Source organism: Wasmannia auropunctata, unplaced genomic scaffold (assembly GCF_000956235.1).
Source record: "Wasmannia auropunctata unplaced genomic scaffold, wasmannia.A_1.0 LD335828.1, whole genome shotgun sequence".
NCBI lineage: Eukaryota > Metazoa > Arthropoda > Insecta > Hymenoptera > Formicidae > Wasmannia > Wasmannia auropunctata.
The window spans coordinates 895,170-914,369 of record NW_012027062.1 but is presented as its reverse complement, the minus strand read 5'-3'; the positions used below and the strand labels follow the sequence as shown (position 1 = coordinate 914,369).

The window sequence follows — 19,200 nt, the reverse complement described above, 5'->3', positions numbered from 1 at the left end:
TGGGGGGTTTTTTGCATTTTACTAAAATCTGGGACCTGACCGAGCCCAACGGACCTCAAATTCGGATTCAGCGGGTCGAAAAACATGTCCGTAGATGGGTCCGGTCAAATGCACAAACCACTTTTTTTTTTTGTGTGCCGGTGTAATCAATCATATAACTTTACTTCTTTCATGCACGATGTAAGAATTTCATTCGAATGTAAATAAGCGCGTTTTCGATAATTAATTTCCAGAATACGTTCCTCAAGTATTACATAATATTATAATTAAAACACTTCGTATTTACGTGTGTTTTATAATGAAAGTCGCATAGTATATTTGATTTATCAAAAAATATTTTGTACCCTTTAGATTCATATCTAAACATATAAAGTTGAAACGCAACGATCTTATACGTCTGCTTTATAAGACTTTCTCTTCGTTAGGAATGTTTCAATGTTGCCGGTATCTCTTTCGGGTGTAATCTCAGAATTATAAAAACTAATAAGTCCGCAATTTGAATCAATAATTGGCCTGGCTGAACGTTCAACCGGAGCTTATGAAACATAACTTTATCGTGCCGACACTTTATAAGATTACAGATAATTGAATATCCTGCCGGGCAAAAAATAAATTAGTAAAAGTTCGTTAATAGTACATTCTTCCATGCATAAGGATTGCTTTAAGTGCCACCGGACGAGCAGCGCGTTAATGGACGGCTGAAAGAGGTTGCTTTCGCGCAAAAAAAGAACGGAGGGGTCCATACTATACACGTTAGATTGCCGTGCGATCCTCCGGATACAATGACGATCGGGGAGGTAGAAAAGGTGAATCGAATCCGTTAATCGGCTTATCGCGCGTCGACTGGAACGATATTTTGGATCAGTCGATGTACAATACGTCAAGGAACCAAGATGCTTGCTATATGCGCTCAACATGTACAATTTCATACATATTGATACACAATCAGATGCAAAACCTTTTGTCGTATAAATCGAAATTTTGTATCAAGTTGATTACAATAATTTTATGGAATTACATTAGATTAATAATGAATTACGTATAATTAATTACGTAAAGCGAATAATCTGAATTTAAATAATTTTATTGAGTAAAGTAATACTTGTATAACTTTTTACTTTTCATTATCGTAATTTCAAGTACACTTTATTTTATCAGAATTTTAATTTCAGTACATATCTTAATTTTATTATCAAGAGATTCTTAATTTTAAATGATAAAAATGATAACAAGAAATGGTCTGCATTGAAACTTATTCTAAGTAAAGATTTATTCCAAAAATTTGTTAAAGAATCTTATTCTAAGGAATGTCGTACGTAATGAGAAAAGTATCTATATAATGACTTACTCCGAATGGATTTGATTATAATAAACTGTATTAACAATTCCTATCGTACAATATCAACGATAAGAATTTAATACAATTTATTACAATTTATACGACACGTGACACAACAGCAATGGAAGGCAGGAAATGAGTTCTACGCACGCCTCTAGCTATCTGATCGTGACGAAAGAGCGTAACATTTGCCCCCCCGTCGTCACGACATGTTCTCCAACGCCACACTTTTCACGTGTTGCCCAATTAATATTCTATCTATCTATCCTGATAATTGATATGCCGCAGGTGATACAGCGCGACGGTCTGGAAGAGCGAACGGATTCGATTAACTTAACTCGTTCGGAAGGTGGAAACTAATGTCGTAATCGCGCAGGTGAGATGAACGTCGATCTGAAGCCGCCACTCGCTTTATACGCGCGAATACGTTTTCCGCGGGTTGAGCAAGTCGTGTAACATTTTACGTTACATCATCGCTAATAAAGTTATATTGTGACAATAATACGAACGCTAATAACTACCTTTTAATTAGAATTTACGAGAAGCATTTATATTACGAAACATATTTTAGATTACGTAGCGATTCTTATTCGTAAAAAATGAGATATAATCGAGAATCTTGAGCATTCAGAAAAATAGGATAGAATAACGCATCGTTGTATGTAAGAGTAAAATTAATAGGGAATGGAGAAGAGAAAACGGTCAGAAACTTGCTCGGAGCGATAAGCGCAATGTGTCACGGTACAATCACGCCGGAATTTTGTCACCACTGGTTAAATCGCAACGAGAACTGGTTCAATACCGTTGCGAAATGACGGGAGGATAAATCGTCGTGCGCCTGATCCGCTCCCGCAATAAGCAGATTAGCAGCGGAATGTTCGGTCGCAAGTCGTAATCGCGCTCGATATCAGTGTACTGTTAATAAATAAATGCGATTACACATTTCATTTCGGCATTAATCGATGACATCGAGCGATCTGGCAGCATTAAGCAGAGTAGTCACGCGTAATTGTAGAGATCTAACGGATTTCCTTCTTTACTATTACGACTTTAATCGCGTCAGATCAAGGCGCAATAGCAGAAGGGTTATACAAAATATGCTTATACCGGTTCGAGTTAATGACTTTTTAACGAAGCTAGGACTACGGAAATAGAATATCTGGGACTACGATCGTGTGCATTTTACAATGAACTGAGTAATCTGCTAGTAGATTTCATTTGACTAAAATTGTAAAATTATAATTGTAAATAAAACAATAAAATTAAAACCTTTCATTTTTTTTAGCATCAAAAATTAAATGTGGTATTTTTGTTTCTCAAAGATCCATCAAAAACCTACAATTACTCAATGAAATATAGAGAAATTTAGGGATTTGATTAATCGGTGAAAACAGGCTTAGAAATATCCATTTCCTACAAAAGTATATGTTATAAGCGAGAGTAATCATCTGTAAGAAAAATATGGCTATAGGGCAAGTAGACCGAAAGAATTATGAGCGTGTCAAAGTTAAAGTTATTAATTACCACGTCAGACTTCCATAAAAACGTAAGGCAGCGAAAGCGTGCACGAATCGAGTAATCAACGATTTCTAAACACATCCATCAACCGTTTCGTTAAAAAGCTCGTGTTACGATCACTTACGCGATCACGCGATCACTTTCAGAGCATCTTCTCTTCAGAGAGGTATAAGTAAAATATAAGCATCCATAGATCTTTTGCGCCATGGATTAATTACATTAAACGTCTGAAAACGTACGCGAATCAGTACGTTACGAGAATCAGATTCTCGTACTTTCCAACGAATGACATCGACGCGCTTTTTATCTCCGCGGTATATCCACTTACCGCCACGGCGGCGCTTCTGATCTACAAAATTTCGAGATCTTTTTTCCTTCTTCTCTTTCATTCTCCGCCTCTCGCCTACTCTTCTTTTTCTCTCCCCTATTCCGGTGCAACCACCCGCCCCACCTTCTGATACGCTACAACCCTCAGCGCAATTCTATGAAGGCCCATGACGGCGCGATGACAGGCTCACAATAAAGCCATACAGAAGACACCCGGTTTTTTTTCTCTATACGCGAGCACATGTCATAATGCGGTGATTCGGGTTCGGTAGCCGTTCTGTGTATGGGGGCAGTTATTTATATTTGCGCACGGAGTGTATATATACATGCACGTGGGGCCATAAACGTATCGGAATTCAGGCCAACCTCACCTGGCACTTCACGTGCTTCGGCACGAGAAACGCGCGTCCCGTGGATTCAAGCGGGTATCTCGCTAACCGTATATACGAAGGGCCGTGATGCCCTATATATACCCTGAGAAACGCGAGCTAGGCGAAATCCGAGCTAAGCGACTTTCGCGTTGCGACGCGCCAACGAATTTTTCCGGAGCAACGAGTGTAACATGTGTGTGAGAGCCTCCCTTCTTTTTCTCTGTTCCAGCGAGCTGCTGCGGCGTCGGCGTGGAGGACTCGAGCGTGCCCGACACCGGCGGGCCCGCGGGGGCGGGTGGCACCGGCGGCGGGGTGGCCGTCATACCCGATCGGCCGCCTCTCGAATTAGACAAATTACCGCCTTATCACGACGTAGCGCCTAGTCCCGGTGAGTGTTATTACGAGACGCCTGCTGTTTCGACGCTTCTCATACATATGCGTACGCGAGAGAGAAAAGGAGAGAGAGAGAGAGAATCGTTGAGAAATGGGCGCTCGTTACTCGCATGTATCCGTCACGTTACGTGTATTGCGATCGCGAATGCGGTAGCGCCGTCTCTCACTGACCGTACGTCTCATTTCGTTCGCCAAAGAAAGTCGAGCTTATAGAACCGGATTCCCGCGACTCGTTTCTCAACGGTGTTTTCAACTAGTCGATAGCTCTGTAAAATCTTTCACGATGTTATGAAACAAGCGTCCGTGTCTTGTGATAAGATATTGCTAAACAAAATGTACATGAGGAAAAAGGATGAGAATGAGTCAAGCGTATCGGATAATTACGTCTATCTTTTAGAGGAAAATTGAATTCGTGTTTGCAAAAAATTTAATTGATTAATATGATGAAACAAAACAATTTATTAAAAAACAGAACTCTTCTTTTTACCTTTTTATCTTTTTTGAGGCAAAATTACGTTAGACTCGTTTAATAACGTTTAAAACCGCATGTCACAGTTGATTGTTCCCTTATCATGAATATGCCGCCAAGATACGATAAGAAAATGTACTAATCAGCATGGGTCTCAAGTTGTGGATGAAATCGAACTTTAGGGCACAACGTGTGGTCGTGGTTGGGCTCTCGACGAGGCGGCGGCACCCCGGGAGTCGTCACGACGCCGCTCTCCCTTCCCCAGCACCGACGGGCGATGAATCTCCCGGTCGAGAATCACTACACCCACATGCAAACCGATGAGGCTCTGTACGCGGAACTGGACTCGCAGGCCGCGAGCTACGCGAGCGATCTGCAGTTACAAATGAGAGGAAGCTCGACGTACGGTACGACTTCCGGCGGCCAGGACGACGAATATCACGAATTGGACGCTGCCAGATTACATCGTCATTATGGAGGTAGTGATGGATCGCTACAGACAGATACACTTCGCACTCGACATAGTAAAAGGTGAGCCAACCGCTTCCAGTTTTGTATCGAAATTATTAAATACAAGAAGATTGTGTTCATTGTATAATAAAGTAAGATAACTACATTAGAAACGTTATGAATTAATGAATTTGGATATTCTAAAGATATTAAAGAGTCGATGATTGTTATACTCACAAAATTGTTGTTGGCAAAATATTAAAATGTTTTATTGTTCATTAATTTTTAATAGATTAATTAAGCTCCATGATCTATGACTGCGAAATCGATGGAAGCCGGTAATCATACATAACGGTCTATTATTTCTCGACTTCCTAGACTGGTAACGAGTTCAATACTGATTTTATTCTGATGGCAACGCCTTCTAAGAGATCCTAATTGCCCGTTGTAACGCGCGCGCATCCGACACGCGTCGCCGCGTAATCGGCAGTTATCGATACGGTCGATACGCCTTGCGTATGTTAATGACACACGGTCGAATGGTCGCCCAGTGATTATCGAGAGCCTCGTTATCGGATGCTTCTAGGATACAAGAGCCGGACTACGAGATGTACGAGAATGGGCCGTCGACGCCGGTACCGCCGGGTCAGCATCAGCATCATCACCGGCATCACCATCACCACAATCATCACCATCATCATCAGGAACTGAGGCTCGGTAGCAGGAACAGCGAGCATCATCCCTCGTACCAGAACACGGCGTACACCGGAAGCGACGCCGAGCCGGACGGTCCGACGCTGAGCAGTGCTCCCAGCAGTGCCTATTACAGCGATCTCAGCTCGAACTCGGCGAATCAGCAGATGCCGACCGCGACGGTACCGTCCGCGACGGCAGCGACGACGGCAACGATAACAACGACAACAACTTTGCACCTGAATCCGCAGAATCTGGACACGCCGCAGTACAGACTGGCGGCGATCAACGAGACAACAGTGCCTTCGGATTATATTTGAAAGATGATCTTTCCGGAACACAAGTGACGTGTAAAATTTGTAATAGACAATTATACCGACGTGCGTTCGCTTTGTGAACGAGGTGTCTTCGCGTAGTATTTATAATTATAATTTAATTCGTTTTCACGCAAGGACGATAGAAAGTTGTCCTTGTAATAAAAAGTAGGGATATAATCGGAGGTGCGAGGTCGGTGGAGACGAAAGACTGTGAAATTTTTCGTCGCTGTCGTCGTGACTCGAAAGTTTCTTCAAGACAATGTTTCACGGTGCTCAGTTTTAAGTTTTGCCCGTACAAGAGGAATTGAAAAGATCACGTTTGGTAAGAGTGTTGTTTAAACCGGCGGATGTATCGGAGACCGGTTCCGGATAAAATCGATTTCTTGCCCGGCAACGCTCCACTTGCTCCTTTGTCGCCACACTTTGTGGTCCTGTTAAGACAATCGACTTTCGAGACACGCGAATCGACGGATCAAGCGACGCGAATCGATCGGCATCGCGGCGCGTTCCCCTTTTGCTTTTACGCGCTAATAAAATACTAGGTATTCAATGTCTTGATACTTTTTTTTTTTAAACGGCGAAAGACAAGCGGAAGATAAACCGGTTGGCAGGTAAGTGACCAGAGAAAATCGTGCCGGCGGAATTAATACACGATTAAGCGCTATTCTGCGCCGAGTCAACAAAACCTGCGCGCGATCTCGGCACAAAAATAATCAAACTGCTAGCCGCGTCTGAACACGCGATTACGCTCTCGTTAGAATATTGATAAATTTATGTGTTCACGTTTGCCTTAAGATACATCCTGGCGCGCGGATATTTCGAGTAACTATACGGTACCGGCTCAGGCGTGACGCGCTCGATTTCCACTCGGTAAACGTAAAGCAAAAACGTAATGATACCGCGCACGAAGAATCGCGCGTTGCGGTTTCCAATCAGTAATAACACGCCGAGATATAAATTGATGCCGCCCCGGCGTTCCTGCGAAAGTCAACCAATACTAGGCGAAAAAAAATGGATCCCCCCCATTATTTCTGCCACCGTTCATGTCAATCAGAAAGAAGGGGAAGCGAAATTTCAGACCTACATTACGTGAGTGATCGACGGCAACGCTATAAAACATCGTTCTGTTCAAATTACCGCAGCTCCACTGATGGGATAAGATTGCATATAGGAAAAGGAACCTTGCATTATACTTGATAGTCCATATACATATATATAAGAAAAAAAGGCGACATGAATTGTAATGAATTGAAAATGAAGCTGGAAATTGGAAAATTGCGGCATAAACAATTTCGACATTTTCGCTAAGAGAAAAAAAATCGACTTTAAATTGACCAAAAGAGCGTCCGATTAACAAGTAATGCAGTAGAGAAATGAAGTGTCTTGTACATACAACTTATCTCAATCTTAACTGCTATACACGAAGCAGGCTCGTCGGGTCCTGCGCGAGATTCTAACGCATTAGAGGGTTAATACGGGAATCTAATCGGGTATTTTCATGATTGTAGACGTTACCGCGAGGAGAAGCCGCGCGTACGGTAGATTCGAAATGCCTACACGATACGAATGAAATGAAGTCGTTTTGAAGAGCAGGTGCCCCGTAATTTGACGTTCGGGGCTGCCAGTCAGCGCCCTCGGCTACATCCGTCCGCGTTCTCCAAGCGTCCGCCGCCGCCGTCGTCGCCGCCGCCGCCGCGGCATTCTCAACCAGCATCCTTCCATGCTCGCCGCGCGCAAATGAGGTCTCGTTTTCACGTGCGTGCCTCGATTATGGAAAATTGCAGAATTCCGTGCCGCGAAGTCGGCGGATCGTGATGCTCAACGAAGTTACGTATATACGATACTCGCACGAAATACCTCGGCAAACCTCTTTATTGTATTATTTTCTGTCTTTCACTCTCATACGAGATGGACTTAGACTGCGCCACAATGCAGACTACCAATCGCAGTGGTATTTTTTAATGGCTAAAAAGACTGCTTGTTAAGTCTTGTCTATATAACCACTTCGTTGACTTCGTTGTCCTGATTCACCGAAATTTGTGCTAAAGTATTCAGGCTAACGAAATTGCTTCTCTTTCATTGGCAAACGGAAGGGACGCATTATAGCAAACGAAGTTATAATGCTCACAATAAAATTGTCTTCATGGCCTTGTCATTGTAATATGGCAAATTGTGGGAAATATTTCTGGCAGCACTGGCTATATATATGTAAATATGTAATGGTATATAAACTTCATTCGAGAAATCGCACATTGAATCGCGTTCGCATGTCACGCGAGGGATTATCGCTCGAGCACTAAATAGGTTTCGGCGTATCAGTTTCATTCGTTTATATCGATTCCCGATTGACGGCAGAATTAATTCGTCTCGCTCGATTCGGCAGGGAATCGTTTTAATCGTCGCCGTCGTGTTCTCTTAATTACATTCTCAGGCGAAGCCGATTGTTGCCCACTTCGGGACACGAATCCGAGAAGAACGAAGCATTCTCTCGCTTCGCCTCTCGGGATTCTCCCGTGCGCATTTCACGTCGTTCACCTTTAACTCACCTGCGCTCACGCACACGTACGTACGTTCGATCGGGCGCTGTACGAAACGCACGAGAATGCCCGGCGCTCACCTAAACGCGTCTCACTGTAAATGTATGAAAATAACTTTAGAATCATTTGATTCTCCAAGTTCCTAACTACCACGTGCTTAACTGAGGAAAATGCGAATAAAGGAACGTTGTTGTGTTGGATTGGAAATTGCGTTGCGATAAAAAGGAATAAAGCTCTCAAGAAGTATCTGTAATCAACACATTGTGAATTTTACTTTTTGTTAGGTAAAAATGCGATCGTCGCTTTTCATATGTAATTCCTAATGCAAATGATACGTTTTCCTAATTATATTCCAATATTTCCATGCTTCAGAAAGGAAGTTCCGCGCATTCTACAAATATCTAATCTGTAACTCGTTACCTTTGGTTAATTAACGTATCGGACATTGCTCTTGAAAATGACTTTTACGGCTGACTATTTTCCAAATCATCAAAACGCGTAAGGGTATCGAGACGCATAGCTGGGAGGCATAGGTACACGCAACACACACAACACGAGCGTTCAAACAACACAAACGCAACAATGCGTTCCTTCTGTGGATACGCTATAATTAATCGTGCCCTCGCGGCCACAATGGCGGGCGGCGGGGAGAGCCCGCACGACTCTCGGTGCTGCATTATATATAATGGTATACCGCCAAAAAAAATAGCCCACAACCGCGCCACGTCGTCGCGCCCGGTCGGGAGTATAGCCCTTATCACGGCAGTGTTACGCGAACGAGAACATATTATGGAATTCGTTTAATTAAAGCCCGCCTCGTTTCCCTTCGCACGCCTTCTGCGTCGCGCGCGCGCCGGAACTCCTAGCAGGCTCGCGTGTTCACGGGTAATTTGAAGTCGCAATCTCCGAAATGCCGCTACTCGGATCTCTCGTAATCCGCATCCCAGGTAGATTAACTCGCGTCGCGTCGCGTTTTATCGCGGAAAATCTCCTAACGACGTTGCCCTTCGTTGTGATAAGATAAACACGAAATAGACCGTAGACCACCACGTGTGTGTTAATCTACCTCACATAATGCGAAAATCAGTACAATATCAAATCTTTCCTATACTTGCGCTATTTGCAGTCTAGACGTCACTTTGAACCGCGCGAAATATCCTAAAATGTGTAATTTATCGAACCTATTTTTATTTCGATACTCCTTTAGATATATCATCGCACTGAAGCTTAAATTAACCTTTTAATGCAATTCGCATTGATACACTTAAAATTTTGCACAAGACAAAATGATAGAAGCAATTGCTATTTTCTTATGAGACAGCGAATATGAAAAAGTTGAACTTTTCGGCTGAAAAAAAAAAGAAATGATTATATTTTGTAATTGTTATACTTCAAGCGTTTAGCAAGCATGTACGATCAAATCTACAATCTTCGCCAGTGGGGATCAGGTTTCATTGCAAAGCTTGCTTCTACCGCAAGAAATGAAAGTACAAAATAATGATCGCATCCGTCCCGCATAACCGGCTTAACTCCGCTTGTCGCGTTTAATTTGCGAGAGGAACGCATGTCGTTCGAAAAGTGCAAACGCAGAATTTCCGAGGAGATTTTCAAACCGTCGATCGACGTCGCCTAACGATCGTGGGAATTCGCGCAACTGAATTCCCGCGAACTTCTCTCGAGCCGGGGCTTCCTTTTACAATACCTTCTCGCGCTAGGATAACTCGCGCGGGATTCGACGGACGTCCCAGAACGATCGTAAGGACGGCTCTGGGCCCGCCCTGGCCGGACGCACCGCATGTTCGTTCGGACCACGGGATATATAAATTATACATGTAAATATACGAGCGGCTGACTCGAGAGATCGAACTGTGAGATATCGAGATATGTGTTGGCGATTCCCGCACCTTTCCCTCCCTTCATAGGTCCCTCTCCTTGCCCCTCCCGAACCCGAGTTCGCACACATATGCGCATGCAAGCAAGAATTCACGCAAGAATTCATTACATGGCGAATGTTTCTGTTGTTCTTCACGTATTCGACTTTATCCTACACATGTTCCAGTTGGCGACATCGATTTTGGTTACGAAAATTGCAAAAATCTTAAAAATTATACGAACTGGAGCAGAAGAAAAATCATTAGATGAATCAGTGCTATATAAAAGTATTTTCTAATATCGATAAACTGTAAGTGCAGTTCAATTATAAATCTCTATTTTCTCAGATAAAATAATTGGAGTATATACATAGAAAAGAAAACTTAATCATTCTACTCTTCCTCTAACATTTATATTATGATTGATCTCTATTTTTAATACGCAACGATTTCCGATATTTTTCCCTTTTTCATTTTTATTGATTTTATGTTCTAAAAATAAAATTGTGCATAAAATCATAATTCATTTTGATTTTAATATAAAACTGTGAGAATATCAGCTTCATTAGTAAATACATAATTTCTTATGCAAATAACAAGTAAAATTGGTGTCACGTATAATTAATTAAGATTAATTCAACATCTGCGAATAATTGTGTGGAAATATCATACTGTTACGTGTTACTATTTATTTCACAACTGTCTGAATATTTATTCCTTATTTTATTTAAAAATAATATATTTAATATATTTGTGGTTCTATTATAAAAATGAAATAAAAACGAGTGCGCGAATATCAAAAAGATAATTCTTTTCTCTTTAAAATTATAATCAGGATTCGACAAATATATACAAAGATATTAGTACAGGCTAAAGAAATTAAAAATCTTTTAACGTTAATAATAAATTATGTTCGAATTTCATATCACTAAAAAAGAGAAGCCTCTTTGTTGAGTCTTTTGAAAGGTTTCATTTAATATTACAAAATTTCATTATAAAAAAAGTACAAAAAAAGAACTCTTGCGAACCAATGCGAAATATGGAATTTCATCATAGATATTATGTTTAACACGAGCGTCCCTATATTGACGTCAACCTATGACCTAATCGCTCTAGTTTTATAATTATTCCTCGACGAGGTATTTTAAAGATCGCGGTAAAGCGTTGCACTGCAACATTGCCGATCTTGGCCGCGATTCACTGATCCGTGCTAATAATTATTAGTTACCGCTAGCAATTCATTCCACGCGTGTACGTGTATTGCGAGTGCCTTTATGTCGCAGCAAAGCCTGATTATGCACATATCTAGTTGTACTTTGAACACAGTCAATGTCAACATATCGAGCGAGTCACTGTACATCTTATGTCATAATTGCGAGACTTCAGGTGTATATGAATAATGCATGAGGGAAGTCGTTGATCATTTCAATTATTTAGTCAGTAAACGAAGGTTGCAACGATTTCTCACATAACGCATTGCCGTAACGCGAGTGCATGTATCTTATGTTAAATATTTCTACAGCTCCTGTAAATTTTACTAAACGTACTGTATATATGCATATTGTAAATTATACGCGCTATTAAATTAGACATCTCGCCGTACGTATAGCGGCAATCGATTATATTAATATATATAAAGTGGCGCAGCAGGTATCGGCCGCAAGGAGACCCGATTGCGTAAAAATTTCGATTAACCGTTGAAGAACCTAGAAATCTATCATTGCGAAAGTCTTGTCTACAATATGCCATTTCGATTCCATCTCGCTTACTCATCCATGTAATAACGCGAAGAAGAAATGATTTAGTACCGCGAAAGAACTTTACATTCGTCGGCCGATACATTTCATGTGCGCTATACAAACGTTCCTGCGATTATTGTACAAATTGCCGACATCGCGTATTGCGATGTACCATTTTGACACGTCAACCGAGAAACGCGAGAGTTCGAAGAATGCTGTTATATATCTTACCTTGTAATTTCAAAAAGACATGTTAGAGCGAAAGTAAAATATTTTGTAATTAATATGCATTAATAACTGATACAAAACTGCCGTGTCACAAAATAGAATTTACATATCATAACTGTCATTGCCCAAAGGATACATATAAAATTTATATAAATTTATATAATTTATAAAATTGTATGTATTAATATATTTATATACATTAATACATTCAATTTTATAAATCAATTTTTAAACGTTTTTGTGTATTATTATTTAAAAATATTCTTTCTAATTTTATTTAAATACAAAACAATTTTTTTTAAATTATTAACATTGCAATCAGATCTATTCTTCGAAATAATAATTCAATAAAAAAAATTATCACAAAATTTTTGTTTTAATAATTTATCTCAAAATGATAATGATGCGAAAATACACTTTTTTATTTTATATGTATCCTGTTAATACTGTTAATAGCAGAGCAATTAACGTTTCTTGCCTAATTGTGAGACAAAATTAACAAAAAATGTAGAAGAGAGAAATAATATTGTGAAATTTCACATATTGTGATAAAACTTGCCGATAGATAGATACCGCATACGTGATCGGATTAATTCGCGTATCGGATAATTCCGAAAAAAGTCAGTATATACGTCAGCGAAATATTATTCAGCTAAGCAATATCACTGGTATATAGAAATTAATCTAATATCGATGAAAGGAAGATATACATGGCGGAGATTAAATTGATTTTTTCCTTCTCCGCAATGTTATATCATCCGAGTTCTAATTTAGTGCGAGGAAACAGACTATTCATAATCCTCGGAGATAAATGTAAATGTAGTTCCAATTGCCTATTCATGCGCTGACAAAGGCGCATGTAAGACAATCGCCTGTGGGCAAAAATTTCGAACCAGTGTTTCATATAGATATGTATTTGTAACTTTCTTTTGCCTCCACTAAAATGACATCTGCTATACTAACAAAATCGTCAAATTTGGTTAAAAAGAAACGCGAGCGAAGTCGATTGTTTCCTTACGATTGATTTGCGAACGATAACGATTTTCGAGGGTCCGTCCCGGATGTAAATTACGTATTTAGCACAAATTGTATATAACATCACAATTGTAAAGAGACGCACTATTTTATTATTGTATATACTGTAATCTGAGAGATTGTAATCGAGATTGTAATCTTCGAAATTTGAAACTGTACAGCACAAATAAAGAAATATTTCATGATACGTATATCTGCTTTCTTTTATAATCTGTTTCCTATTAATATATTGATAGAAAAATATTGATGGAATGTAAACGAAAATAATAAATAAAAAATTCAAATCTAAAAAATTTGGAAAAATGTTTAAGAAATTTTTAAGAAATTTTCAAAATATTTTTTAATCATTTCTGCAAGAAATTACATCACTTTATCAAAATTATTAATTATATTATTTCTAAAAATATATCTGGTGTCTTTACGAATTAAATATATTTACTAGAAATATAGAGAAGGAATTCATTTCATTGCATAATAAGATAATATAATTGTTATTATATTAATTTTTCTGTGTATATATATTTTTAAATTATTTTTTAAATTTAAACAATATATATATATATATCGCAGCTAATACGAAAGATGATCGCGATCAACTACTATTACTACTAAATTACGTTGTATTTTAATATTATCAATTACTACATGGTCGAAGCATATCTCAATTAACTCATGCATGTAACGAATCTCTGGAAAATATTCGGCACGCCGCCCACGCGAATGATACTACGATCGTATGGAATTCACTTGATGGGATTGTCGTGCATTTGTATTATACACAATAATACTGTATTCGCGCATCATCTATAGTTTCCTAGTATTTTTCTCGAAATTATTCGAGTTAATCTAGTATCAGAAATGCTAGTAGAGCTGCAAAATCATTGCAAAATGGGTAGTTAGAAATCTACATGGGATTCATATACGTACTTGACGATATACCGTGCAACTCGGCACCAAGATCGCAGCAACAGTGCGTAACGGCAATCGTGCAGCGTTTATTTCCGTTGCACCGAACATTTCGCGAGTCACTGCCGATGATACTTTGCCCGCAGAATTCGTTTTTAAACAATAATGATCGCGAGAAATGCATAAAGATTTCGCGACGCGTCCATATCCATCGCGACATACTCCGTAACTAACGTTTCAAAATTTCTCGAAGAGCGCATGCGGCGCTGTAGTGCCAACTTTGTGCAGTAATCCCGACATCTGTTCCTCTTACTAGCATTCTCTGCACGTTCTACACTCAAATTCTTCGCTCGATAAAAATACAAAATTTATGAAATATTTATTTAATATAATTTATCACTTTTAAATATTCAAATAAATCGTGTTATTACACGAAATATTTTTCGAATAATAAATATATATAATAAAAATAGTTTGGAATAATAATTATGCTCGCAATTATTTTATCTAGTGAAAATTAGGGATTTTGAATCAGTTGGCATTTGTTGTGCCACTAAAAACGTGACAATTATTTTTGTCCAATATTTCTGTCACTGGTGCTTCAATGTAGATGCCTCGTTCTAAATTGTATTTTTAATAATTATTATTGTTACTCTATCTCTACTTATTAAAAAGTACATAAACTCGATCTGTGAATGATTTAATATTAATATTGTAAAATTTGAAAATTGTGTTTTGAGGTTATATTCAAGTCACGTGTAATCATATACAATATATCTTTAAATGATTGCTCCCATTACTTATTATCAGATTAAATAAAAGATTCTCGATAAATACATATATTTAGTCCATAAATGTATTATAGTGAAAATTTAACAATTTTTGTATTTATTACGTGATATTCATCAGTTGCTGTACTGTGAAAAGAATCTAGAAAGATAATAAATATAATAAAAGAATGAAATTTTTCACTGACTCTGTAGCACGTTGTGCTGCACGAATTGGTACATTAAGTGGATTTGAAAGATTACCAAATATTTCTTTTGAAACACCTTTGCTTCTTATTTACACAAAGGTATGAAATAAAATCTCTTTCTCCAATTATATATATATGGATTTTTTACATCAAATATCATTTTTAGGCTGGTAGCGTACCACATTTGACAAAGGACGTCTTTAAAACTGTAACAACAGAGGAACAATTACTAACTGTCTCTCTTCCCTCAACCATATTAATGGAAGATGTTATTAAAGAGCTAGATGTTTCTTTTGCTGATTTTGTTAGTATGAAGGTATGATATAAATAAAATTATTGGACTATACATTGAAGTTTCAGTTTGTTAGTTTGAAGTAGTATCAAAGGACTTGATTGCAGGAATATATAAATTTTTTATCGATACACGACCCTGCGTATACCACCAATCCTGGCTTTCAGCAATTAGATTCTATTTCTGTCTGGTCCAGAACAGGAAGAGTTGTTGTTTCAGCCAATAAATATATGGAACTTGTGAAAGCTTATAAGCCAGATCTATATGTTGCTCTATGTGATGGAGATACAAATGTTAATAGCAGTGCAAAACGAGTATCAAAGGCGGTGCGCCGAAGTAAAACTTTACTTGAACAATGTTTAGATATCCATCTACGCTCGGATATTTTGAAATCGAAAGGAATACTAGGACCAGTGGAGGGTGGTTATAACTTGCAGGCTAGGGAAGAGTCCATAGATTATCTAAAAGATAAGCCTTTGGCAGGATTCGTAATAGATGGATTACACAATAACGGGCCAAATGTACAGAATATCTCATTAGAACAAATTAAACAAGTAGTACAGCATACCGTCGTAAGTATATATCAGTTTTAAATTTAAAAATTTATACAACTTATGATATTTAAAATATTTTGATATGCTGCAATATTTTGTAGAACTTGCTACCTATCGATAAAATCAGAGTGTCAATGGGTTGTTGGAATCCAACTACTGTATTGGATCTCATTGAATTAGGAGTAGATGTATTTGATTCATCCTATCCTTACATAATTACTGAACAATCGCAGGCTCTAACTTTCATGTGCGATCACGATACTTGTGGGAACAATCAGTGTGTAATGTCAATAGCAGAAAAGAGGTAAGATAAAAAAAAGACATTTTAAATAAATATGTAATGTAAAAATGTATAAATATAATGCATGCTTTCATATATTTTTTTTTTCTAGGTATGCAGACGATTTTTCCCCTATTTGTAAAAAATGCGAGTGTCTCGCGTGTCAAAATCATACAAGAGCATATATCCATCATTTGCATCATACCAAGGAAATGCTTGCTTTAGTACTCTTAATGATGTAGGTATTTATAAATTATAATTTAGTTGATCTTTATGTTTGTTAATTAACGATTAATCAACGTTTCAGACACAATATCCATCATTATCTTGAATTCTTCAGGGTCATTCGTGACAGTATAAAAAAAGGAACATTCAATCAACTTCAGACAAAAATTCGTCTAAAGTATACAACTACTAACCCTGAATCCACTGCTGTATAAACATTATTTTTAATAAATTATTTTTTATTTATATTTTTTGTACATTGTATTTCATTTGGAAGAAATTTACCTATTTCAGTTATTCGGGCAGAAAATTTGGATCAAGATAATTGTAGGAAGAGTTACTAAAATTTTGGGGAAAATAATCTAAGTCATAACTTCTGGTATATGATGGTGGTTTTATGGGAATTAATCTATGGGATGGATCGTGTGAGGGATTTTCTGCTTCCAATTGTGCTACTGCACAATCACCACATAGATCAATTCCACTATGACATTCTGTACAATGCCATCTGGTACCCTTTAAAGGTTCCTCACCACACACCATACACTGTAGGAAAAGTATTGTATAACTCTCTTACTAATATTTGATAGGTCTGTATAAAAAAAAATAATATATACATACTTTATATCCAACATGTTTGTATGCAGGAGAGTCCTGTTCCTTTTCAGTCTTCACTTGGCGCAATAAATTTATTTGTCTTAACTCAGGATTATCGTCGCTACTGCCATTTGGTGTATCGTCCTCCTGGAAAAATACATTAATAATTTAATTTGAATTAATACATAGACAGACGTTTCAATTCTTGTTTTGGGTCCTTTCCAGTACATTATTAATAAGTTAAAATAATTTCCAGTAAAACTGTGGAGAGCCAAAAAGAAGTAGCGCGTAGGCAGTATAAAATTATCAATAGTAAAATATAAAGATAAAATCCAAAGATAAAGTAATCACTAGTTATTTTAAGCATTTGGTAGGCTACTTTAAATACAGAAGTCAAGAATTAAACTGAGACATTTGAATTTTCACTAATAAAATTAATAACTTCTAATATCTATTTAACATTTTATATAACACAGTAATGTGTACAGTGCTTACAGATTCCTCTGCTACAGGCTGTTCCTTACTATCGTCTGAGCTAAAGGCAATATCTTGATGCGGGAAGAAGGTCGAACGTTTAAATAAGAGGTGATTGCTACGCTGTTTGTGGGTTAGACTTTTCTTGACATCCAGTTTTAGCTTAGGTCCTCTGCCTGGTATGGGCAAGCCTGCCCTCAAAAGCTTAATAAAGTACTTTTGCACTCTGCTGGATACTTGCTTAGGCGTTCGATTCCCTGTGGAAGGGAAACAGTTGTAACATCTCGATTGCGAAGCAACATATGTTTATTAACATACCTAATGCATTCGCTATCTTGGTCCAACGTCTCATTTCCACTTCCTCCGGTGGATACTCGATTAAGAGTTGCTCGAGTCGCCTCTGCTCTTCCATTGTCCACAATTGATTGAAGGTCTCAGGCTTACTCTCATCGAAGGCACGACCCCTGACTAAGATCTGCAAAATGATATTATAAGTATTGAAAGTTTCTAAGTACACGCGTAACATCGATACATACCTTTCCAGTTTCCTGTTCAATTTTTGATTGCATCTGAGGCAACACGTGTCCATGTCGAGTTTGCGGCCTCATGCGTCCATCCGGCAATGCGATGTTGTACTGCGACCAGTCGATATAGGGAATCTCCGGAATCTTCTGCGGACCAGGTAGCTCTGGGAGATCGCCGTTTTGCAGCTTCGCAACGAACGAAATCGGATCCTTCAGTGCCTCGGCACGCACGGACATGAGCTTGTCCAGATCCTTTATGGCCTGAGCTCTCTGAGCCTCGAGGATAACTATCGTTTTCAGGAAAGCGCTGTAATCCTGGTTGCCCTTCAGTGCCAAATGATCGGACTCGAAGTAAAACTCGTTCTGCTCCTCGTCGCTCATTTTCGATTCATTCGAATTTGCAATAGACAGAGATACCGTATGCGTACAGACTTCTTTAGCGCATTCAAACACGTTGCACGCGGCACGCGCCTATGACGACTTAACCTCACCTAGGGAAGGGTACCTAACCTCATTTAAGCGAGTACTCGGAACTCTCGGAAGTCTCGAAACACCACTCTACTTATCCACTGCTGTCATCAGCTATCATGACTGTCACGAGAGACACGAGATTCCGAAATCGAGGCGAACATTTTTTGGATTAGCCAATGAGAAATGCTTTTAATTATAATAGACGTCGATCTATCAGGAATTGTTAATTATGTAAATGATAAATTTTTAAATACAAATATTATAGAATTTCGCGCTTATTTATAGTGATTATAATATACACTTATATAAGCTTCTAAATTATTTATTTTATAATGAAATTGCAAAAGTCACAAGCATTTTTATTTAATATTGCTTTAGAAATATTATTTTAATTATTAATTAAATTAATATATTATTATATTAATTTACTTTAATTAATATTGTGCTAAAATCTTATACAATCGTATATATATATATATGTATATACCTTTCCGCTTTAATTAATTTGCGGAACTCAATTTATATCGATACACATTAATTAATTGTGTAAAAATGTGTTAATTATGTAAATGATAAATTTTTACAAATATACAATTTGATTTACTTATAGTGAT

General features: G+C 38.1%; 3 protein-coding genes across 5 annotated transcripts in view; 2 read left to right on the top strand and 1 right to left on the bottom strand.

Moving 5' to 3' along the window:
* The window catches only part of LOC105455912 (TSC22 domain family protein 1), a 74,712-nt gene extending 68,832 nt beyond the window's left edge, over window positions 1-5,880 (top strand). The window contains exons 5-7 of the mRNA XM_011699621.1: window positions 3,785-3,943; window positions 4,600-4,948; window positions 5,454-5,880. Coding sequence (XP_011697923.1) covers window positions 3,785-3,943; window positions 4,600-4,948; window positions 5,454-5,880 — 935 coding nt within the window. The remainder of the gene's footprint in view (window positions 1-3,784; window positions 3,944-4,599; window positions 4,949-5,453) is intronic.
* An 8,829-nt stretch (window positions 5,881-14,709) lies between these two features.
* LOC105455908 (queuine tRNA-ribosyltransferase subunit QTRTD1 homolog) lies at window positions 14,710-16,766 on the top strand. 3 transcript variants are annotated; one of them, XM_011699618.1, is made up of 7 exons: window positions 14,710-14,820; window positions 15,103-15,268; window positions 15,336-15,485; window positions 15,569-16,033; window positions 16,117-16,319; window positions 16,408-16,533; window positions 16,603-16,766. In XM_011699618.1, exons 2-7 carry the CDS (start codon window positions 15,152-15,154, stop codon window positions 16,733-16,735), a joined length of 1,194 nt encoding a protein of 397 aa, XP_011697920.1. In that variant the 5' UTR covers window positions 14,710-14,820; window positions 15,103-15,151; the 3' UTR covers window positions 16,736-16,766. The 3 variants fall into 3 exon arrangements, with proteins under 3 accessions (XP_011697920.1, XP_011697919.1, XP_011697918.1); XM_011699617.1 differs by having other exon boundaries at window positions 14,710-14,867; XM_011699616.1 differs by lacking the exon at window positions 14,710-14,820 and having other exon boundaries at window positions 14,848-15,268.
* On the bottom strand, window positions 16,742-18,761 carry LOC105455910 (ZZ-type zinc finger-containing protein 3). Its single transcript, XM_011699619.1, has 5 exons — window positions 18,128-18,761; window positions 17,910-18,066; window positions 17,613-17,848; window positions 17,142-17,264; window positions 16,742-17,066 (listed from the first exon to the last, which is right to left on the bottom strand). Exons 1-5 carry the CDS (start codon window positions 18,494-18,496, stop codon window positions 16,815-16,817), a joined length of 1,137 nt encoding a protein of 378 aa, XP_011697921.1. The 5' UTR covers window positions 18,497-18,761; the 3' UTR covers window positions 16,742-16,814.
* Between the last annotated feature and the right edge of the window lie 439 nt (window positions 18,762-19,200).